Source organism: Asterias rubens, chromosome 4 (genome assembly GCF_902459465.1).
Source record: "Asterias rubens chromosome 4, eAstRub1.3, whole genome shotgun sequence".
NCBI classification, from domain to species: domain Eukaryota; kingdom Metazoa; phylum Echinodermata; class Asteroidea; order Forcipulatida; family Asteriidae; genus Asterias; species Asterias rubens.
The window spans coordinates 12,528,436-12,553,566 of NC_047065.1; the positions used below are offsets into that span (position 1 = coordinate 12,528,436).

General features: G+C 38.6%; 1 protein-coding gene across 1 annotated transcript; it reads right to left on the reverse strand.

Moving 5' to 3' along the window:
- Nucleotides 1-1,031: 1,031 nt before the first annotated feature.
- LOC117288941 (hepatocyte nuclear factor 4-beta-like) lies at nucleotides 1,032-24,575 on the reverse strand. Its single transcript, XM_033769817.1, has 7 exons — nucleotides 24,488-24,575; nucleotides 8,928-9,161; nucleotides 8,299-8,414; nucleotides 3,918-4,073; nucleotides 2,965-3,208; nucleotides 1,724-1,960; nucleotides 1,032-1,333 (listed from the first exon to the last, which is right to left on the reverse strand). The coding sequence occupies exons 1-7, from the start codon at nucleotides 24,573-24,575 to the stop codon at nucleotides 1,032-1,034; spliced, it is 1,377 nt and encodes a 458-aa protein (XP_033625708.1).
- Nucleotides 24,576-25,131: the final 556 nt, after the last annotated feature.

Genomic DNA, 25,131 nt, shown 5'->3' on the forward strand with positions numbered 1-25,131 from the left:
GCTTAAGGACACAAGTGTCACGGCTGGGGATTCGAACCCACACTCTGCTGATCGGAAATAACAGTTTGAATTCGTAGCTCTTAACCGCTCGGCCACTGGTCCCATGTGTTGTGTAACGCATGTAAAAGAACCCAGTGCATGCACTTATCGAAAAGAGATGGGGTTCGCCCTGGTGTTCCTGGCTGTATGCTGCTGTATGCGCCATGTAAAAACCATTACATGGTGTGCTAAGGATTAGTACTCATAATTTCAAAATTTCGTCCCACTCACCTTGCAGTAAAAATAATTGGCGCTTTGTATCCTTTGGAATAAGCGCGTTAATTATTATTATTATTTTGGTTTATACCGCACACCGATTAATGTGTGATGAGCACTGGATACTCTACACTGCTTTCCCCCAAAATCTTGTGGAAAAGAAACTCCACATGTAGATCATCATTCTCAATTTCACAAAGCAATAAAATCCATCGTAAAACAAATTCTCCGTATCACCATAGTGATTTGTATTGTGACATCACACATGACTGAGCAACTACGAATGATTTGCAGTTACGATCAATCTGAGCTCTTTTGAGAAATGGTGTCTATTGGGTTTCACAAACTTACAAAACCAAAACTCTGAGCGCAAAGCATGAAAGCATGCACAACTCGAAAACTTGCCAGATTGTTAACATTTATCTTTAGTTTAAAAAGCCCTACTCTGCAATCAAGGAACATTATTAAGAGAATCAATGTGCAGGGAAGAGGTTTTCAACTAGTGGTTTAATCCCAACGATGCCTGGTTCTTGATATTTTTACCGAGACGAAGTGCAAGGTCGCGTGTCACGCCCATGAATTAACACTTTTTACCGGTCATAAACAAAGGTTTATACACACCCATGTGACGCGCTCTCCACCAGTAGGAATAGCGAAACTGTCTGAGGTATTAATGAATTTATGATTATATCTCCATTTCTTTAAGAATTTAATCTTTAAAAAAAACCCAAAAAACTGAATTCCGTTTTAAAACGGAGGAATCAAATCCCTGCAACCTACACGGCCTCCTGCTTAGGTAGATGGATTGGCACCGACACCGACCCTTGTACTTGCTGACCTGCAGCAGCTGCTGCTGCTTGTGTCACCTGGGCGCTGCCGGGACTATTGACACCCAGCTTGTAGCTGTCCATGTGGGGACTTGACACTGCGGCTGCTGCGCTGGCTACTGCAGCAGTCAGAGAGCTTGGGGTGCCCGGGTGGCTGGTGTGACCATTAGCAAGGTGTTCGGTACCCGGTGGGAGGTGGGTGCCGTGGGGTCCAACGGGGGTCTGCTGCTGGGCTGGGTCATTACTTGCACCTAAAATACAAAAAATATGACACTCCTTTTTTGTTTCAAATATTTTTTTTACACATCATATAAAACTTTAAAAATCAGCAATATGTTCAATCCATAATAAGCCTTTAAAAAAACACCACCGTGCCTTTTTTTAAGAAGGAAGCTGGGTATTTTTTATTTTTTTTTTTAAATTGTCTGCCCGACGTATTTTTGGCTGGGCTATTACTTGTTTTCGTCTGAGATCGTTAAAATATATCCCTTTGGCCTCTAAAAAGGAAGTGGGCCGGGACGCTATACATGTTTTGTTCAGGTTTTTGGGTTGTAGATGCATTCACCACACAATGGCATCTTCCAATTGAAAACCACAGTAGATGATCATTAAGCCGTCAAATAGTAGGAGGGTTAACCTACCTCCCAGGAGCATTTCTTGAAGCAAGTTATCTACTTTAGCGACACCAAACAGCCTGGCAAACTGTATCTGCTCAATCATCTGCCAAGTGATGCTCTGCAGAGGGGGGAAAAGAAGAAGGATCTCTCCAAACCGCCCCCTGGAATCGTACTGGCGGTCGTTGATGTAGTCTTCTAGATGGATCTGCACCTGATAGCGTAGCGCCTTGATCTTGTTGGAGTCACTCAAACCTTTGGCGTCTGTGGAGTAAAAAAAGAAAGAAGTCTTCCTACATGTACATAGAAAAATGTCCCGCCATCTTATTAACAATATTCATTCGTTACTCCTGGCATTATGGCTACTTTTAGACATTGTATAAAAGTGCCTTTACTTTTACTAATAATAATAATAATAATAATAATATCGAAGTCTTATATAGCGTGCGTATGTACTCAAGGCGCTGAGTATATACAAACTTTCAGAAAAATGGTTACTGCAGTGATGAATTCTGAGGCGCATTAAGCAGCCACAACCAGGAACACCGGGGCAAACCCCTTCTTTTTTCGATAAGTGCACTGGGTTCTTTTACATGCGTTACACAACACATGGGACCAACGGCTTTACGTCCCATCCGAAGGACGAAGCAATGGTTAAGTGTCTTGCTTAAGGACACAAGTGTCACCGCTGGGGATTGGAACCCACACTCTGCTGATCAGAAACACCAGAGTTTGAATTCAGTGCTCTTATTCGCTCGGCCACGACACTAACCCTGCTTTAATCGTTCCTGAGACCATCTCAACTCCTTCTGAATTGCATCATCGGTGGCCAAATGCAGGGTACACACAGGTCCCTTAAAATTTATCCTTCGCCCTTGAAGGTAGTACCCTTTTTACTCCAATGTGATAAGAAGTTTGCATAGAACCCGAGTATAACGCTCTTGATACGCGTAGACACGCACATGATCATCAGGGCCCAATTTAATGCCCTCTGCTTACCGTATGCAAATAATTGGCGTAAACAGGAGCAGGGAAATCCGTGCATTGTCAAGCGTATTTCACAGGGAACTTTTGCTTGTGCATTTGCATATGTTTCCAGGCATTCTTAGCTAACGCAGCTAGTGCAGAATTTGTGCACTTACCCTGTATTAGCAAAGAATGGTGATCCCAAAAGCATAAATGGGCTCAGTATGTCATAAAGTTGCCATTTATGACCCACACTCCTTGCAAATGGCGCCAGAGAATTTCAATGATGTCAAAAGGCTCACCTGGATCAAAGAATACGATTGCTTTCATGCAGGCAAACTCCTGCTCGTCCAGTCCGACGTCTCTCATCGGTTTGACCAACTCATCCAGGACCCGACTGGCCACTCGATTGATGTCCATCTGATCCGGGCAGTGACGAGGCAAGATTGTATCTGGACCCATGATAAGGTAGTCCTTGAAGGGAAGGGAGCGCTGGGCTGCACCGAGGACCAGATGTTCCCCAGCATGGGCTCTGAGAAGGGCAACCTGAAAAAGGGAACAGGTAGACAAAGAGAGTTGCAGTCACGTCACACGCTCACAATAAAACACCGAGTGAACAAAGTAAAGGCAACAAACGATCTTTAAAAAAATGCACTGTGATTTTTAGTTTTCTTTGGAAAAATTATTTACTTTCTTTTTTACTGTGAATGATGAGCCAAACCTTGACTGTAAGCCACGGTCGATAATGGGCCGTGGTATGCTAGAGCCTCAGACTTGCCTCCCTTTGCCAAATACAATAATAATAAGAATACAAAATTTTAAAAACTTAATAACGCGCAGGTATCTGTCAAGTCATGACGCTCATGTCGCAGAAATATTATCAGAAACTAAGCTAAACTACTGTTCTGGAAGAGATGGGTTTGGAGAGCTAGTTTGGAACCACTAAGAAAGGGCGGATAGGCTTTAAATTCCAAGCGGGAACTGATAGAAGCCATAATAATAATAATAATAATAGTATGGATTTATAATGCGCACTTTTCCAGAAAACCGATCAAGGCGCCTACACAAAATGAAAACATTATACAATAGAAAATGAAGAATAAACAAAACATAATGAAACCCAATGAAAGTCTAAGTGAACAAGTGTGTTTTAAGTTCCCTCTTGAGGTTGTTGAGAGATGTTGTTTGGCGAAGTGAGACTGGGAGCTTATTCCATAGGGTAGGAGCAGCTTTGGCGAATGAAGAAGTCTCTTACCTGATCATCAAGTGGAAGCTCACAGAAGCTAGGGATGTACTTGGCCCACTCAACTAAGATCAGAAGTTGTTGCTTCATCGTTTCACATATGTCGTTCATATTGGCAATCTTCTTCGTCGTGAGGTTTGCATCGGACAGGGTCATCTGAGGAGATATCTGTTCAAACAATAAAATAATAATAAAAATAATAAGTAGGATTTGAAACTTTGCATGGTGGAAATAAGATATAGAAGAGTTTGCGGTAACACCATGTAATGACTTTCTCTAAATGAGCTGGGGTGGTTTTGAAAAGAACCGTTGGATTAACTCGACGTTATGGTGTTACCGCAAACTCTTCTATATAATAAAAAAATAATAATAATAAAAATAATCACAAATTCTTATACAGCGCATTCCACAATAACCGCATCAGTGCTCTTTACATTAGTGCCCTGGTCATAGGGCCAATAGCATCCCTCGTAATGTTTCTCAGCTCCCTTGGGAGTATACAGCCCTGAGCTGTCTGTAAGGCACTTGTGGCTTTTTCATACGCAATATCAACCTCTACCCTCGCAGGCACCCGTGCATGTATACTCCTTCTGGCTTGAACTGGATTTACATGATTGGCATTCAGGCCTGAATGCTTCATTTTTGAAAGGGCAACGGCACCAAGGTCTCCTTGATAACCTATGAGGAAATTGTAAATTTCTTCTGGTGCATTTCAAGTGCACCAAGGCAATGACCAAGGGGCATGGAGGCAATCGCCCTCGTTGCCTCAGTAGAGTATCAGGCCTGGGTATTATATCTGGGTACCCGATCCATATTTTCAGAAGCCTGATCTCCACACTAGACATTATTCCCATTACAATTTGGTTGATCATCTTATCAAACTTGAACTGCCTTGAAAATTTTCAAGGAAATATCTTGGGAGAGATCCAGCCAACTCACCCACCGCCAGCATTAAGTCAAACAAGCAAACAAACTTGCCCCCTCACAAACAAACTCGCCCCTCTCAATCAGCAAGTTATAAGCCACAAAGGAAACTGACTGGGTACATTTTTAGAAACTTTGGGTTGAACAAAGGAGAGTTTACTTGAGTGGGACCCAAGCCTGCAACCTTTCCGATTAACATATGGCACTCTACTAAACTGAGCTATCTGGCCCTTATGCCTAACTATTCTCAATATCTTTGTTTGAGGTGCAAGCAGAATCCATTCAGGGATCACATCCAAGTTTATGTTAAAACCATGGAAGAGACAGCCCATGGATCACCATGAAACTTTTTGTTTTAAATATCAAGTAAATTTTTGTACATTTGAAACAACTTTGGTTTGCACAAAGAAAACAATTGAAAAAAAAAATTGACAAGTCAAAATTAAAATCATTTTTAATCTAATAAATTCCCACCAATTAAATCGTTGCGGTACCCGCTGCTCAAATAAATGATTTGAACTGCCTCAAGCTACCGGACAATCTTGGTGGTCTAGTTGGTAAGACACTGCTCTGGAATTGCAAAGGTTGTTTGTTCAAATCCCACCCCAGTAATATGCCTGTGATTTCTTTCACAGCGCTTGGGAATGTACTGAGTACAAAGTGCTAATACATATTATAAGTTATCACACAAGCGCGAGTGGAATACGAAAAAATATAGCGCTTCTGCGTCCCATATCCAACGAGGCCGAACGCCGAGTTGGATATGGAACGCAGACGTGCTATATTTTTTCGTATTTCACGAGCGCGCGTGTGAAACAAATTTATCTTCCAGTCTCACTTGCAACGTGCTAAATTTAAAACTTCAGAGTGTTAGTTCACGCGCACAAAGTTTAGAATGTAATTTTTGCACTGTCCGTATACGGAGCGTGACAAAATGACATTTCACAATACGCACTGTGTAATAAAAACAGAGGAAGTAGGATATAAAACAGAGGTCGTAGCATATATGTTTTTATCCCCCTAGTAGTTCGTTCGAGCTTCTGATTGGTGGATTAGCGCGTACTGGAAGATAATGGTGTATATGGGTAAAACCAAAATGAATAATCTTTAAGCATCAACATTATGTGCTTGGTAAACACTGAGCATGCCCATCATCAATGACAGTGTGAGACCAACCTGTGGCTGAGGGAAGGGTTATATCCGTTTATCGATGATGGACGTGATGATGGACGTGATGATGTTGATTTTAAAGATGGAATGATGATGATGATGATGATGTGGTAGTCCAATTCTTCCGGCTCAGTGATATAAGGATGTGATGGCAAGATGATGATACAAGTCATGATTGAAAGATGTGGCTGTATGAGATGAACGAAAAGGATAACATTATGGAAAGGTTTGCGGTAACACCATGTAATAATAATAATACTGATAATAAGGAAACATTTATATTGCGCATGTATCCAGCTAATAAGGTGCTCAAAGCGCATGAAAAGAAGAGAACAAAAACAAATCAACAGAAGGAAGAGGGAACATCAGGAAAACAAAAGAAATAAACTACTGAAAAGCTGTTTGAAACAAATGAAATTTCAATTTGTCTTTAAAGCCATTATACACTTTCGGTAAACAGTATTGTCCAAGTCCCACACTTCCTGTATCACAACTTATATATAAAATAACAAACCTGTGAAAATTTAGGTTCAATCGGTCATCACGGTCGGGAGAAATAACAGGAAAACCCAGTCTTGTTTCCGTGCGTTTCGCCGTGTCATGACATGTGTTTAAAATATTGTTTTAATGTTTTCTCAAAAAGTAAAGCATTTTATGGGACAATATTTCAAGAGAAGTCTTTCACCATTACCTTCTGTAAACCCTGTAAATTATTTGTAAATCTGTGAACTTTTTTCTGTACTGAAAATGTATAATGGCTTTAAAAGTGTCCACGGTGCCACTATCCCGAATGTGCTTTGGCTATCTCTAATGAGTTGGGGGTGGTTCTGAAGAACTGTTTTGCTAGGAAAGTAAAACATGAAGATCCCCCAGCACCTTTACATTTTCTTGAAAGAGGCAAGCAAACTTTACATCAGAAATAAAAAGATCCCTGCATTAGTTATGACCATACCAGGGTCCAATTTCAGGGAGCTGCTTCAGCAGAAAATAATGCTTAAACATTTTCTGCTTAGCCCAAAAAAGCAGGATAAAAGTCACAGGTTATACATGTGACATGAAAGTGTGACTGAGCGAGAGCCTTATTCTGATAAGTTGAATTTTGTTGTGCTTAGCTACTTTTTGTACAGCTTAGAACTTTGGGCCCAGAACTTTAGATATATATTTTGAAAAGATGCCGAGTCTGTTAACCTCTGAAATTTAACGATCTGTCTATTAAGGAACTTCATCTTCACACCAAGAGTAAACTGTTCCTCAATCTACAAATAACTTTTATTTTCAGTAAATCAACTTTTCCGCGTTGATCAATTCCTGCACTGCAAAACAATTCGTTTGGTTGCCTTTACGTTTCAAACCAAGCAAAGACTTAAAACAATTGTTCAAAAGTGGAAGCTCTTTGAATATACATTTCCATTTAAAGGCAGTGGACACTATTGGTGACGTAGTGATATGACGTAGTTTTTGAGAAAGAAGTAATTTTCCAAGAATTTGATATCGAGACCTCAAGTTTAGAATTTGAGGTCTCAAAATCAAGCATCTGAAAGCACACAACTTCGTGTGACAATGATGTTTTTTATTTAATTCATATCTCGCAACTTCGACGACCAATTGAGCTCAAAATTTCACAGGTTTGTGATTTTATGCATATGTTGAGATACACCAAGTGAGCAGACTGGTCTTTGGCAATTACCAATAGTGTCCAGTTTCTTTAAGTGTAACGTTAAAAACTAATTAAGTATCTTCGGCCCAAATTACATAAAAGTGTTTTAAAGCAAAAAAGTTTTTTTGTTACCATGCCAAAATTGAGTCGGGCAAACAATTAGGGCTGGAAACTTGTTTCAGCTAAGCAAAACAATTCTGTGCTAAGCAATTTTTTTTATCTCCACCAGGTTTTGATTTTTTTTTTTTAAAGGCACTGTACACATTTGGTAATTGTCAAAAACCAGCGTCTCACTTGATGTATCTCAACATATGCTTAAAATAACAAACCTGTGAAAACTTGGGCTCAATCGGTTATTGAAGTTGCGAGAAAATGATGAAAGAAAAAAACACCCTTGTTAAACAAAGTTGTGTGCTTTCAGATGGGAAGTCATTTATTATTTTAGTGAGAAATTGCCTCTTTCTCAAAAACCACGTAACTTCAGAGGGAGTCGTTTCCCACAAGTTGTTTTATACTACCAACAGCTCCCCAATGCTCGTTACTAAGTCAGTTTTTAAGTTAATATTTGTTTTGAGTAATTACCAAGCGTGTACCTTCCCTTTAAGCACCCTCCTCTAGATTCAAAGGGCCTAGTTATATTACCTGTCGTGATAATACTTCTGCATTGACGAGCTGACCGATTGATAGCGATGTAGTATTCAGACTCTCCTCGTAGCTTGGCCTCCTTGTGCTTATCCGATCTCGCTCATTCTGCACAGCTAAAAACGGAGACGGCGGGAAAGAAAACCAAGATAAGCAATATTGGAGGGAAACTCAAGCATGAGATTTCAAAGAATCAGTTCCCTCACTCAAGAAAATACACCAACAATCCCGAAAGCTTGAAGAAGCAAAAAAAAACCTATTATAAAAAAAATTAAAAAGTTGGTGGACCGCCATCGTTTCACTACAATTTGTTTATACAAAACATAATTTCTATTTTTCAAAGTTTTGTTTAAGCACTATCACAATTTTTATAAGGGTGTGTGGGGCAGGGGGGGGGGCACTTTGGAAGGGGGGACTTGAAAGCTACGCCTCTCTGAATAGGTTACAATGTGCCGCTGGTGGCGGTTGACTTTGGCCGATCGCCCAAAATTGGTTAAGTGTAGCCCCAACCATTAAGCGGCCGTTCATCAGCCATTCAGCCTTGTGATGTAAGGCATTCTCTCATAATTATTATTAGTATTTATTTTTTCAAAGTTCCCCCTAGAGAAAATTTAACTTGTACTCACTACCTTCTTTTTTCATGCCGGCTCGGAAGCATTTCTTCAGACGACAATAGCGGCATTGGTTCCTCTTGTCCTTGTCCACTACACAGTTGCGATTAAATCGACAGGTGTACTGGTGATTCTTGCGCACGCTGCGACGGAAGAAACCCTTGCAGCCGTCACAGCTTGCTGCACCATAGTGTTTGCCGGTCGCTCTGTCACCACATATTGAGCAGAGGGATGGTGTACTCATGTCCACATCTATAAAAAAAAATTAAAAAGAAAACAAAAAACCTTATATTTTAAGTTTTGAAATTACTTTTTGTATTTTAATAACAGCCCTCGAAATGTTTTAAAGGGAAGGTACATGTTTGGTAATTGTCAAAGACCAGTCTTCTCACTTGGTGTAACCCATCATAACCATAAAATAACAAGCCTGTGAAAATTTGGGCTCAATTGGTCATCGAAGTTGCGAGAAAATTATGAAAGAAAAAACACCCTTGTTGGACGAAATTGTGTGCTTTCAGATAAGAATAAAAGACTTATAGCTAGAAGTCTTTTATTATTTTAGTGAGAAATTACATCTTTCTTAAAAACTACGTTACTTCAGAGGGAGTCGTTTCCCACAATGTTTTATACCATCAACAGCTCTCCAATGCACGTTACCAAGTAAGTTTTTAAGTTAATATTTGTTTTGAGTAATTACCAAACGTGTACCTTCCCTTTAAACAGGATTGCAAAGAGAAAACATCATCGTAAAAATTTGGTATGAAAGCTTACTGATAATAAAGTTCAAACTATAAAAAAAAATTCACTAAAAGTCAAATTTGAGAAAACTATCTGAAAAGTTAACAAAACCTCAACAGTTAATTTCAGTTGTAATAACCAAAATAAAGAATGACTCAAATAAAAAAAAGCTTAGATGGCTTTTAGGCTACTTGGTCTTCAGTTAGTGTTATTCAAGTCTAGGGAGAAATTGAGAAGAAGTTTAGTGAAAACATAGTTGTTTGGTTTGAAATTTGCCATTAATAACAATTTAATTAGAGATGAGGATACAAAGACATTGATATTACAGGATTAGGTTCAACAAATTATTTTTGACCTGAACAACTAGAAACTGAATTGATGTAAACCTAAATGTTTTGGTGTGGTATGAAAGAAAATTTCAAAATTCCTTGATTCATGTTTCACTATTTATGAAATGGAGCCACCCACCAGGGCTATGTGACAATAATCTTTTATATCAGTTTTATTTTATAAATGATTAATCAATAAACACATTATCATAAAAATGACTTTTCTTTTTTTAAAGAAACTATAAAACTAAAAAACAGTCAGGACAAGTGACACAATGATAAGATGATGGGCACTGGCAGAACCAATCTGCAAGGTTGAAATGTGAGTGAATGTGGTTAAAAATGTGCCCACAATCCGCCATCTGTGTACATTATATCCAACCAGTTCTATCCTCTTCTTTATGGCGCCATATTTACCAGCCGTGTATAGTATTGACATGCCCTGACCTGACCTCTACAGGTTTACAGCCTCTTTCACAAGGACTGTTGGCAAAGTCTTTGTACATATAGACTCTTGGTGGGCATTTCTATTAAAGCCAGGAGTTTGCTTATTTTGGCAGCCAATAAGCCAGGCTTGGGTAAACCGTAGAGGTAGCAGTGGAAGACGAGCTATACCATGAAGTGAAACAGCCTTCAATGAGTCACAAAAAATGATTGTTTGAGGATACCACAACTGTTCTGTTTCCCTCTAAACACTTTATTAATAAAAGGTCAATAGTAGTTCAAGTCAAATCATATATAGAATTACTTCAATCTTTTTCAAGCAAAGAATAGCCACAAAGCAGGTTTTTTTTTTCAACTAGATCATATTTGCAACTGAAACTGAACTTGCTTTGGCGCATTTTCCAATTAGTTTGTGTCTTTTTTCAACAACAAAAAGGCACAAAGCATTTTTTTGTTTTAACCATGGATCATGATTCCAGTCATGTTCTCGTGTGTTTTTTATTTTGTGTTTTAATCCTACCTGCTATTAAAAAAAAAAAATTGCTTAATGTTTTTACTATTTAACTCTTGTAAATCATGTTCAATTTGGCATGTGGGCAACGAAATGTGATACCAATAATCCGGAAGTCGTTGGTTCGAATCCCACTCAAGTCAATTCTTTGTTCAACCCCCAAAATTCATTTCAAAACTTACCCAGTCAGTTTCCCTTGTGGTTTATATTGACCCCAGCTGAAACTGAACTTGCTTTGACTAGGTTTCCCAATCGGTGACTGGTTGTTTTATGGTATTCATCTGAGTGTGGTGATACTGCTTATTTCACTTTAAAGGCAGTGGACACTATTGGCAATTACTCAAAATAATTTCTAGCATAAAACCTTACTTGATAACTAATAATGGGGAGAGGTTGATGGTATAAAACATTGTGAGAAATGGCTCCCTCTGAAGTGACGTATTTTTTGAGAAAGTAGTAATTTTCCACAAATTTTATTTCGAGACCTCAAGTTGAGAATTTGAGGTCTCGAAATCAAGCATCTGAAAGCACACAACTTCGTGTGACAAGGTTGTTTTTTCTTTCATTATTATTTTGCAACTTCGACGAGCGACTGACCTGAAATTTTCACAGGTTGGTTATATTATGTTGAGATGCACCAAGTGAGAAGACTGGTCTTTGAGAATTACCAATAGTGTCCACTGTCTTTAGATTGTCTTTTTTTTTTCATAGAAAGCCCCCAATTCCTGTTTCGTCTATTGTCCTTTCGTGTTCTGTTCAGTACAATTTATGTTTCTTGTATTATCCTTAGTTGCTTTTTTAAAGGGAGGTACACGTTTGGTAATTATTCAAAACAAATATTAACTTAAAAACTGACTTGGCAATGAGCATTGGAGAGCTGTTGATAGTATAAAATGTTGTGGGAAACGACTCCCTCTGAAGTAAAGTAGTTTTAGAGAAAGAGGTATATTCTCACTAAAATAATAACTTCTAGCTAGAAGTCTTTTATTCCTATCTGAAAGCGCATAAATTCGTCCAACAAAGGTGTTCTTTCTTTCATCATTTTCTCGCAACTTCAATGACCGACGATTTAGCCCAAATTTTCACAGGCTTGTTATTTTATGCTCATGATGGCATACACCAAGTGAGAACACTGGTCTTTGACAATGACCAAACATGTACAGTGCCTCTAAGTCAGCTTTATGATTTGGGTATATTATGTGTTCTTTTTAACTATCTTTATTGCTTTCCAAACCACTATAGTTTACATTTTTTAGTATTGCCAAGTTTGTTGAACCATGGAGGAAGGAAGAGAAGGAGCTCGAACGAAGGGACTTCAAAAGTCGAACCCGTGGTACCGCGGTCGTTTAACGACACCTCGTAATCACCCACATACCTTACACAGACAATGAGCGAGCTGGCGTATGTGAGTTTGCGCGTGCGCACTTGGTTTTTCACTCAACTATGGTGTCGTATGTCGTATGGATATAATACAGAAAAAACAATAAAAATTGTGTACACTTGTGCTCACCAAATCGAAAAACACAATTGAATACCAACCACCCTCGTGTGCTAAATATTGAACCACCGCTTGTGACCGGAAAGTCACAAAAAATGTAAAAATATGCCATGATGTTTCCGTGAAACACCACAAACGGTAAATGAAAGGTGTATATTCACAATTCTTGTCTCCAATGATTCAACTTTACATGAAGGCAAGTGCGCAGACTGGCGGTACCACACGTTCTGTACAAAGAAATCTAATCCTGCTCGTTAATCGGCCGTCCAGCTGGAGGTCTCCTATCTTGTTCCACTGGCCAGACAGGGGCATTGTCAGAGTATTCTTTTGTTACTCTGCGGTTTTGCGGGTCGTTCGAGCTCCTTCTCTTCCTTCCTACATGGTTGAACTAGCATTTATTCTTAATGTTTTTTACTAATTTGATGTACCAGTAACTGTCTATAATTACCTTTCAACTGTATTTTCTCAGAGGTTTAAACTGTATGGATTGTTAAAGGGTTTTTTAAACTGTGCAGGAGTTGTGACTTGAAGGTGGGGGGGGGGACTTTGAATGACATTTTCGCAACTTTGATAGTATTTCAGACTGAAATCATTTATCTCTAAAAAATTGGCACTGGTTTGAACTTTATCGTTAAAGATGATGTGCTTCCAGATTAAAGCATTTCCAAATATATCTTGGACAATTACCAATCCCATTTTTATTTTTTAAGTGATGGTTTTGTACGGCTTCCAGACCTTATCTTCAGGCTGGATAACGTAAGTACTGATAACACCAGGTATGAATCGCCAAAAAAGGCCTTGGTGCACAAACAAGCGACTTACGACTGATAACTTGTGCTGATAAGGTTTTCCCCGGGCCTACCCAGGACCATTACCATTGTGTCTTGTTTGTTTGTTTGCGAGGCATTTTCATTTGTACTGAGAGGGTCTGTTTGCTCTCTCGGTTAAAAGTAACCACACAGCACACAGGAACTCAAAATTGGGTTGAAACAAGAGGGCCATTTAGAACCCTTGGGATGACAGCTCTGATCATTAAAAAAAAAAAGGAAAAAAAAGAAAAGAGTCCTCAGATTTCCCCCGAAGATAAGCAACACATTCCCCCCCCCCCCCATCAGGTGATGTTTGTGTGGAGATCACAACAAAATTTTGGTCAAATATGCTTTGCACTTGTTGCCAGTTTTTCTCAAGCATCTACAATCATTGTAAAGTTTGTAGTGTCTGGTTAATTTTTATTTTCAGGGACATGGTTCTTTTGAGAGGCATTGTGAAACGGTACTGCCAGCAGTGCATGGGGTCCCCTCATGATCCGTGGGAAAACAAACAAAAAAATCCATGATAAAAAAAATTACAATTTTTTCTCCCCTTTAATTTAGTTCCGACATTTTTATTTTAATGGTGAACAGATATTGGGAAAACAAAATAAAAAATACCAGTACACAAACTGTGTACCTTTGTAATTTTGAGAATGACTAAGTCTTGTACTTTGTTCTCTAACACAAATATTTCTGCGCTGTTTCCCCCCCAATCCTCCATGTAAACTATAATACAAGCTGTCGAGTACGACAAGGCAAAAGTCCAAAAATTCAGCCAGAATTGGGTTGTTACAAACTGGGCCATGTTGTGTTTGTCATACGGTATTGTGTCTGCTCCAAACCTCCACGCATCGAATACATCTGGACAAATTTCAAAGGGCAATCCGATCGCCGGGTGAGATCAGTCATCAATGATCAGTGAAAAAAAAAATGTTTGGAAGGGTTAATATTCATCAAACCCTCGGTAACACCAGTAGCTGGATTGTGATGCATTGCTGTATATTCTCCCACTTGTGTTATATGTACTTGCTGGATATTACTCGTCCATAGTTCAAGATTGCCTCGTGTTGTTATAATTACTAATACATGTACAACAGCCTGTTGACTTGCCTGAATCTACAATTACTGCCTTACTTAAAGCCATTGGACCCTTTCGGTACAGGAAAAAAAAAAAGTTCACAGATTTACAAATAATTTACAGGGTTTACAGAAGGTAATGGTGAAAGACTTCTCTTGAAATATTAGTCCATGAAATGCTTTACTTTTTGAGAAAACGGTTAAACAATATAAATTCTCGAGAATTACGGATTTGTTATAAACACATGTCATGACACGGCGAAACGCGCGAAAACAGGAGTGGGTTTTCCCGTTATTTTCTCCCGACTCCGATGTCCGATTGAGCCTAAATTTCCACAGGATTGTTATTTTATATATAAGTTGTGATACACGAAGTGTGGGACTTGGACAATACTGTTTACCGAAAGTGTATAATGGCTTTAACACACCAATTACAAAGTTCAATTACTTATGAATTGGTTGCATCCTATACTTTTTTCATGACTATAACAAACTAAACGTTTCTAGAAAATTTTCTTAAATAAGTAGAATGAATCACAAACATAACCAAGCACTTTTGTAGACCAGAACAAGCAGTGTGAAATGTACAGTTATCACAAAGACAAAAATAACAAGGTACTGTTTATAACGGAACTTTTGTCAACCATTAGAATCAGAATCCAATGACCAATTATAAATCTCACAAACAGACTCTCAAAAAATACTTCTGAGACAAAAGCAGAAACAGAAATGAATGTCAATGTACAACACAAAATATGAATTTTGCACTGATGTCTATTAGCACTTTCTTAAGTACTTACTCAGTACTTTCTTGAGTTTTGTGAAAAAAATCACAGGCATTAGTACTCGGGTGGGATTCAAACCCACCAAGATTCCCCGGTAGCTAGAGGCAGTTCTAATCCTATATTTTAGCAGCCGGTACCACAACGATTTATTAGATATTGAGATATTACATTACATCTTTCTCCTAACCAGAATAAGGAAAAAGTATGGGATGACAATGTAGGCCTATAATCAAGAAAGAATCAAACATTTTTGGTGCATGTAAAAAACTCCCAAACAATGCTGACACAAAACCTACTGGCACACGGCCAGATACCATCTGGTGCATGATCATGTAAGTTTGCACAGAGTCTTACAATTCTACCTCCATGGTTTGACTCTGTGATTTGAGCAACATTCATTGTACAAATGGAAACTAATTAATGTTTCCATCATCAGTAAAGACCATAGCTGAAAGTTATTTGCACATTTCACCATAAATCATCAAAGCGAACTGCACTTGAGCTTTTTAGTCTTGCGAATTGTTTAAATGTGATGGGCTCTGCAAAAACGAGTCTCAAGGGGAACAATTGACTTGGGTTTTATACATACCTGAAAAGAGCATACAACAAGCTTCATTTTGACGTATTTTACACACTTGTGTGATGTTTGGGTCAAACGTTTTGACCTTTTATAGACTATGACACAATCTGAAAATTACCCATACTGGGGAAACAACCCGTTTAATAAAAGCATCAACCATTGATGTATAGGGGATGAACAAACAGTACATGTTTAATTCACCTTTATCGATTAAAAACAACGTTTTTTTCCCAGAAAATGTGAAAATATAGACCCTAACGAAGCATACCACATTTTTGTAAACAATTTTTATATATTTTTTTCCAGCTTCCCATCACTCCACAGCCCTGTACTGGAAAGTGAGTTGTGCAATAAGCGACTCATTTTTGTAGAGCCTGTCACAAATTTGTTATGCTTTGGCATTTTAGGCCTATGGGTGATCCATGGAGGAAGAATGGGTGATCTTAGTTTGTCAATGAGTGTACTCTCAAGAGCGGCCCCATATGACAAATTTAATTAATTCAGTTTTCTTCCTTTGAGAAGACAATCAAAAGAGAGAGAAAAAAACGCTGCCAAATGGGGTGTATAGAGCATTGAAAGAGGGGGATTTTGCAGGCCCTAACTGTTCTATGTACACGCTGCAAAAACGTGAGTGTTAAAATTTACACATCGGTGGTGCCACATTGATACCAAGAAAATAATCAAGATTTTCACCATAGGCATGATAGGGTGTGAAAATATCAGCACACAATTACAATATTGGTGTTATTTCAACACACTTGGTTAAATTTTTGATTCATTTTGGTATCTATTATGTATTTTTTTTTTTCTTTCATTTTTTTGGCAGTGCACCATTTACCTATAAACCCCTTTCTTTTTCAGCAAACATCTCAGAAATCGCCATATCCCCCCCCCCCAACAAAGAGTTCACATCTCAACTTAACTGTCAGGGCTCGCCATGTACAATGCAATAAGACTGACTGTTAAACATGTTCAGCTCATACAGTAGTCAAGTGCCGGTAAAAATCTTGCAGTTTGGACAAGGGGCAAAGTGTCAGCTGATTTTTTTATTTATTATTCTCATACATCAATAGATCTCATCTGGGCAGGAATTGTCTTGTTGACTGAGTGGTCAGTCATAACAGAGACTCTGACCAGTTTTAATCCTTTGGAACATGGTCAAAATACAAACTGCTCTTATACCATGGTATTGATGGGATCAAAGTCACATTTATAGTCAACATACTACGGAATGAGGACTAGCTACTGCTTTGCAGGCTGCTGGGGGCATTCAATGGATATCTACCTCACCAGGGTATGTTGAGCTTATACGGCAGTATTAGGGTGTCGTGGCCGGGTGTACATTGTAGGGAGTCGTGGCCGAGTGGATAAGAGCACCGAACTCAAGCTCTCTGGTGATTCTGTTCAGCAGAGTGTGGGTTCAGGAGTCGTGACACTTGTGTGTCCCTGAGCAAGACACAAACTAAACGCTTCTCTCCACCCAGGGATAAATGGGTACCTCCCTGAAAGGAGAAATGGTTCTGTGATTGATTTAGCCGAGTAGCGCATCTTTGTTGCACAAGGCTGTAATCCCCAGGAAGCTGAGATGGTTCAAAGAATGAGAGAAGGAAACCTCAACTATTATGTTCTGATCCTAAAACCGTGTTCCCATAAGACTTTTTTCCGCTGCCAAGCCGAAAGTTACCCTGCTTCGTGCTATATTCTACCATGCGTTCCCACCTGGACTTATATACTGTGAATGTGTGCATAGCGTTTTATAGCGGGGTCGTGGTAGGTTTATAGCGCAGAGCTGTTCCAATTGGACTTTTTAGCGGCCCTGGTAAGTTATCGTGAATGTGCGGAAGTCTTTCGCGACCTCTTTCGGGCTGTTAATTTTACATCATGGTTGCAGTAAGTTTACAAGTCACGGGAGGTCACAGAAAAAGGAAGGGGTAAACAAGCATCACTCTGAAGTAAAAGGCACTATTTTCTATTTTTTTTTTAAGAACAAATATTTGTTCATAAATTCTAACTACACACAATTTCTCAAGACACTAAAAAAAGATGTGACACTTTTTCATTTAGAACTCAACATAACCAAACTGAAAATTTTCTTCAAAAACTAACAATTATTAAGGAATGATGAGAGTTTGGTATACGAAATGTAGATTCTCTTGTAACTGATTCTCACTGGTTCATTTATTACATTTCCTTTTTATTCCAATTCCAAGTGTATCAAACGAAGCCGTGCAGTAAATTCTGTCATTGGTAATAATATAGCAGTGAAAAAAATTGCGCAAGGCAAGCGTTTACAACAATTGCAAATAATAGTTAACGACTAACCGGAGGGAATCAATGGGGCACATGCACACAATCCAAACATGAGATTGTGTGCTTGTTGTGCAGGCAGGCAAATTAGTGCTGTGCCCAGTCATTTATCATGAAGAGTAATTATTGACCTAGCAGTCAGCTCGTACAGCTCTAGATAGCAAGGGTGAAGATACTTTTAGGGCTCTTCTCTCCTCCCCCTCAACCAATTCTACATCCATGCCTCAACTGTCTCTGGCGAAATTCGGATAAACTAGGGTAATATTTTGCTTCTATGTAATGTGGACAACAATGGTAATCAGCCCATTTTAAAATTGTCTAATATCAGTTGTGTTGATTACAAGTCACCACATAAATATTTGAATACCTCAGACTATAGAGATGTGATCACATGATTTGATTTTGAGTATTACGCAAAAAGAACAGTGAACATGCACCCATACACAACTATGAATTAATAATAATAATAATAATAATAACCGTATTTATAACGCGCCTTTTGCCAAAGGATACAAAGCGCCAGGTATTAATACTGCAAGGAGTGGGATGAAGTTTGAGATAATAAGACCTAATCCTTAGCACCATGTAATGGTTAACGGGCCAATATGCTGCCAATGTTTGCTGCCCAGGGTTTGCTCATCTGGATGTTCCAATACAAAAGCTTGCCCCCAACCATTTGCCCAAAGCAACCGTCTCTATAGACTGTGAGGATTTCAAATGAAAGTGGTTACTTGTGACTAAGCAAGTCATTGTGTACAAGACTTGCCATCTTTGTTAAGCAAGTATTCAAAACCCAAGGTTTTATTGAAAAAATATTTCACAAAAAAGGAGATTGAACATTTCTAGTGCGCCGTGTCTGTCAATAATGACACTCCTGTCGCAAAAAAACAAGAACTCTGCTAAAAAAAACAATGACACAAGACAACCAGAAGTTTGAAGGCTACTGTTTCCGAAATAGATATGTTTTGAGATGAGTTTTGAATTTGGACACAGTATCTGCTTTTCTGAGTTGAAGTGGGACGCTGTTCCAAAGAGATGGCCCGGCATGTGAAAAACAGCGATCACCCCAGGAGTGCAAGCAACAGGGAACATTCAGGAGCAGGTTGTTTGAGGAGCGGAGCTGTCAGTTTGACAACATTTAGTGCCCCTAATTTTCTTAGTGCCCATGAACCGTCATTGTGCCCAGATTTTGAAGTTGATGAACCAACACATTTACGAACAGCCTGGCAACATTCGAATTTGCAATAATAAAAAACAAAAAAACATAACTGCTTTAGAGAGAGAGTTTGACATAAAGATCACAGGGTATATATAACCCAGATACCTGTATCGTCGAGTTCAAGTAATTTGGTAGAGGTCCAGTGATATCTCTGAAGCCTCAAAACCCAAATGCCTCTCTCGTCAGGTACCAAGTGCTTCACTTTTAAGGGGTATGCTGAACTGTATTGTACCTGTTTGTTTCCTTCACCAGTTAAGTCACAATGTATTTATGTTGTTATTACAAACGGATAACTATCGAAAAGATAAGGTGCAGCATCTGAGCAGTTCCCGACTATAAATATCACATGACATCACAGGAAATCAGAAACAATGCTATTGCTTCTGGAATGATTTGCAAGAATGGGGAAGGCATTTGTAAAAAGTATGTTACTGCTAAAAACTAATTTTGTTATGACAACATTTTGGCCAAAAGATTTTTCTGGTAAGAATGTTTTCTCTGCATGAATTTTGACAGGGTGTTGATGTTTCAAAATCCAACAAATCTTTTTTTTTTGCATCCGACACAGAAATGCACAAAGTACATAAAACATGCAAACTGTTTGTAGGCTATACGGCTATCGGGCAAAATATATAATGTTTGGATCCCAAAAAAAAAAGAAAAAAATGTTTTTTTCAACTATTTACCAATAATGAAAAGTTAAATCTACAGGTCCAAATTAAGATCTTTTCTCAACTCCCTGGATAAATACAACAAAAAACCTGCTTAATTAGCACCAATCTAACAGACACTGGACACTATTGGTAACTGTCCAATGCCAAGACCAGTCTTGTCATTTCTTTAGATGTTTGATTTCGGGACCTCAAATTCTAAATTTGAGGTCTCAATCAAATTCATGGAAAATTACTTCTTCTAGAAAACTCCGTCACTCCAGAGGGAGCCGTTTCTCACAATATATTTATACTATCAACCTCTTCCCATTACTTGTTACGAAGTTAGGTTTTACGCTAACAATTATTTTGAGTAATTGCTAATAGTGTCCACTGCCCTTAACAATACTGTCTCAGCCCTGTGAGGTTTCAGTTCATTCTCGTGGGTTGAGAGAAGCAGTTATAGTTATAAAACTGCTTTACTCAACGACACTTTAGTGTTATGACTGGGGATCGAACCCACACTCTAAAGATTCAGCCATCAGAGTCCCACAGACGACTGCTCGGCCAAGTCACACATGAAAGGCTGCTGCCTTTTTTTTTCAAATTGTTACACACTATTCAGCTGCCTACAACAAGTTTAGGGAGTATGTCAAGTGACTTTCTTGTAATGAAATGTTTACATAACCTGTAGAAGCTTTGTTTTGGTTAAGGAAAGTTACTTCTAAGGAGACCAAAGTTCACAACATGTATTGAGAGTTATTGATACTTTCATTTTTTTTTATAAGATGTACATTTATCCAGGATTTCTCTACATGTGAAAAATGATAAAGAATAAGGTTGAAAACCACTCCAGAAATGTTGTAATTATTGAAGCCAGTGTGGTCACATCTTAAGTAAGACTTAGAGTATGTCATGATTGATCGCAAGAACCAAATTATCAAAATGAGAAAATCTTCAACAAGAACAACCCTAAGGCCCTCGATAAATCATCTCTGCAAAAGCAAAAACTCATCATGGGGGGGGGGGGGGTGGGGGGTAGAAACAGAGAGTTCCAAACAAAACCCAACTCCTCATCAGACGGACAATTTGGAACACATCTTTTGATAAATGTGAGCTTGTAAGTTGGATCTTCAGACCACTAGCCAAGCCCTCGAATGTCCCTGTTTATTATTGTAGACAAGTACAAACGTTCCCGCGGATGTTGAGGCGCCAGCCTCACCAGCTGCCACTCATCGTGGCCGTCTAGCGGCGGTAATGTGTTCTTGATGCGGCGGTGATGGCAAAGAAGAAACCGAAATTGAGGATGACTATCAATTCGAAAAAGTGTTGATTAATCACAGGAGATTTTGGCAGGAAGATTGGGGCGGCCACAGATCGTCAGGAAGGTTTATCAGGCGGAGCGGAAAGTTTCTCCTTCAGATATCATCTCAATTAGTCTTTAGAATGAAATTTCAAAGTTTGGTCACCCTTTTTTAGAGCGTGGGGCGCATGGACATATTGTAAAGGGCAGGAGAAGTCAAATCAAATACTGTGATTATCAAGAGAGATGTATGATTTTTTTTTAATTAGGGCCTATAAGTTACTTTAATATGATTAATTTAATTAATCACCAAGAATCAAACATCAAGCACCTTGGGCCAATTTCACAACAGAGCTGCTTAACAGTAAGCACATTTTCGTTCTAACTATAGCAGAATAATTTTCTAAGAAAGAAAATTGAGTGGGCAGTTTGTACAAATTTATTGTTGATTTGCTTTACAAGTAACAGTAACCACCAGAAGGTCAGGATACCTTTTCTTAAGCAGCTCTATGACGTTGCGCATGTAGACTAAAGTACACCTCGGTACCCCTTTTTTGTCTCGAAACTATTCCAAACATCCGAAGTACAAGCCGTAAAGCAAACACATGGACTACAACCAGCTGATGACTGAGAGTGAATGTAACCAATGGATCAAGGTGCAAAGACCATAGGAATAACTAAATCCAGCAAATATCATGATTCTTTCATTCAATCATCTGCTTAACTCATAAAGGACTCCCGTTTCCCCAACTCTAAAGTCTAAATTTCAACTCGTCATTCGACGAAGCGATATTCTTCTTTCATTGAATTTTTTTGAGCACTCTGGTCGGCACTCGGGGAGTGAATCTAAACAAATATTAACGGAGACAATAATTTTGTAAAACAAATTTTAGACATGATTTGTTCTCAACTCATTTTTGCCCAAATCAGCTGTTTTGTGATTTTGTTTTGAAAGGTTTTCAAGAACATCATCCTTGAATGTGACTCCATTTCACATGGAAATATTTCACAGAAAGATATGGTTTAAAGGCAGTGGACACTATTGGTAATTAGTCAAAATAATTCATGTGACAAGGGTTATTTTTCTTTCATTATTATCTCCAACTTTGATGACCGCTTGAGCTCAAATTTTCACAGGCTTGTTATTTTATGCATATGTTGAGATACACCAAGTGTGAAGGCTAGGCTTTGACAATTACCAAGTGTCCACTGCCTTTAAGTGTGAATTTCGTGTTTTAGTAAGTTTTCTGTTTTTATCCAATTGCCAATCTTGAACAATACTTGGCTGGCTGTTATATACATGTATGCACAAACCACCGGTACATTTTTACTGTTTCCGTACAAGTGCAAGTTCCACTTAATTAATAACCCCAAAGCTTTGCGAATGATTTTAACAGGATGTACACGAATGGTGCTGGTTGCACTTTGAGTCATGAACGGAAAAGCAGTGAGCACTTTTTAATAGTACCACATGCTCTTCACTCACCGTGCTGGAAAATGTTGTTGTGTTTTTTTACACTTTTTCTCTGATAAAATGTGTTCACATATTTATGTTAATGTATTAACAGAAAGTAACTTACAGTATCTTAACTGTGACTAAAATTTCAAAGTAAGAGGAATACACTTTAAAATTGAGACTTCATTTCCATGGCAGTTTGAATAGTAGAAAATGTATTTAAATGGTACTGCGCTTGCCTCTCGCCTTGCTGGAATAGTTACCATTTACTACAGCATTCAATGTCCCTTATAAACATTTCCTTACAAATCCAAGTCATGGTATTTCAATAAAAACAAATATTTGAGCTGTGAATAGCTTGTAAAGTGAAAAAAAAAAAACTATTGTACAACAAAAATGTTCTTAATATTAATTTCTTAATTTTTTTGTTTTCTTCAAGATTGTATGGTTGGCGTTTCTGCTTTTGTTTGACTACTTTTGAAGGGGTTTTAAGAAACCCTGGACATTGTGTTGTAAATTGAGTTAGGAAGGTGTTTTCTATTCAATTGATGTACAATTTGATTGTAGAAGATGAAAGCAGAGATACTTTGGACATTTTTACCAATACCTTATGTACCTATATACTTCTCTAACATCAAGTTAAAATGGTGGAAAATGCCACTGTGGAACGATAGGCCTATCCTTCAAGTGTAATTTTTGTCAAAATCCAAAAACCTTTGATATCACGTGATTATTTTTTAGAATGTTGGAATCATTCAACCAAAACAACACTGAATTTAAACCTTTCGGCTGGCACAAAAACTCCTCTTTGTATACAGACCTATTTTTTTTTCATGTTTCACGACGACACTTTCCAGTTTCTCTATAAAAGAGTGTCAGAAAAAACAACATTTTGCACCATTTTTAAAAACTTATATCGTTTTTAGAGACTTGTAACTTTGTCCCAATTCTCATGAAGACACTATGCATTGTAAAATGAGAGACTCACAAAACTGAATTTGACATTGAATCCCTCCAGGATTATTGGTCATCAAACCTTGACATTCAAACAGGTCATGGCTTGATGAGTAGTCAAGGTTTGGCCACTGAACAATATACATGTAAACACAAGAAGGATTTGAAACTTAGCATGGTGGCAGTACACGTATAAGAGAGGTTTGTGGTAACACCAGGTGAATAATATCTCTTTCAGTAGTGTATTTATTTTCTCCTGAAGACGGTCAGAGCATACTGATCGAAACGTTGCAGCATTAACCACTGGCAATTTCAAAAGGGATATGCACATGTTTTATGCAAACCTCTCTTTAATATAAAACATTTTTCTACACACTTCAAGACTTTCTCATGACAGTGTTCCATGCTCAGCTTATAGTCAAGAAGACACAGTAGAATTTATCAAAACATTAAATGGTGAGTAGAATCCCTTCAGCACAAGGCTTCATACTACACAGAGGCAACAAATGCGATTGGCTCAATGCCCCCTGGTCATTGCCTTGGTGCCCATCAAATGCTCAAGTACAGAAAAATGAAATGTCCTCATAGGGTGCTCTTTACCAAGTTAAAAATGCCTTGGTGCCCTTGCCCTTTTCAAAAATGAAGCATACAAGCCTGCCCTCTGCTCCATTATACAAAGAAAAAAATCCTCATAGTCGTAGGGTGCTCTTTACCAACGAGAAAATGCCTTGGTGCCCTTGCCCTTTACAAAAATAAAGCATACAAGCCTGCCCTCTGCTCCATTATACAAAGAAAAAAAATCCTCATAGCCGTAGGGTGCTCTTTACCAAGGAGAAAATGCCTTGGTGCTCTTGCCCTTTCGAAAATGAAGCACAACAACATCATGACTGAAAGCCAAATGAGAAAATGACCTACCTGGACTTCCCACAAACTTTGTCTGCCAGATCTGTACATTGGCCTTGTCGTCTGCCCCGGTTGGTGGATATTGGAACGCATCTCCCATATCTGTGGTAGAGTAAAAACCCGCCAGTGTGAAACGTTAGTGAGTAAGGGGAACTGTGAAGCCCCTTCTGTTCTCGGTCAAAAAATCCTCTGTGTTAATGTTTGATAAGTGTCTGGGATGAAGGACGTCGAGATTGCTTTTACTTCAATGGAGATCCTTGCATCCAACGCAATACATGCTGTGTTACTGAACGGAGGACAAATGGCAGCCGCTTTCTATGGAGCTTAACAACACCAACTCTCCACGCTATTGGTAAAAAAACAAAAAACAAAACGCCTATTCGAAATAATCTTATCTTGCTTTCCTCAGCCAGTACATGTTTTTCAACTTGCTATCTTTGCCACTGGCTTTGAAGACATTTATGCAAATTACACGCAACCCCGAGATATTTCATCCACCCGGGCTGGAAAATAGTACAGTCGCTTTGCGATGCAGAAAACAGTTAGCATGGTTATTGGAGAAATAACTTATAAACCAATGGTGGGTTTCCAGCAGTTAAGGCTAAACCATTTGGATCAGAGGGGGTGATATTGCATTCTTTTTGACAGAAATTTGC

Coding starts and splice junctions, on each gene's coding strand:
- LOC117288941 (XM_033769817.1), bottom strand. CDS start 24,575: ATGGGAGATGCGTTCCAATATCCACCAACCGGGGCAGACGACAAGGCC. Junction 8,415..8,927: donor AGCCGGCATGAAAAAAGAAG/GTAGTGAGTACA, acceptor CTCCGTTTTTAG/CTGTGCAGAATGAGCGAGAT. Junction 1,334..1,723: donor TCAAGAAATGCTCCTGGGAG/GTAGGTTAACCC, acceptor TTTGTATTTTAG/GTGCAAGTAATGACCCAGCC.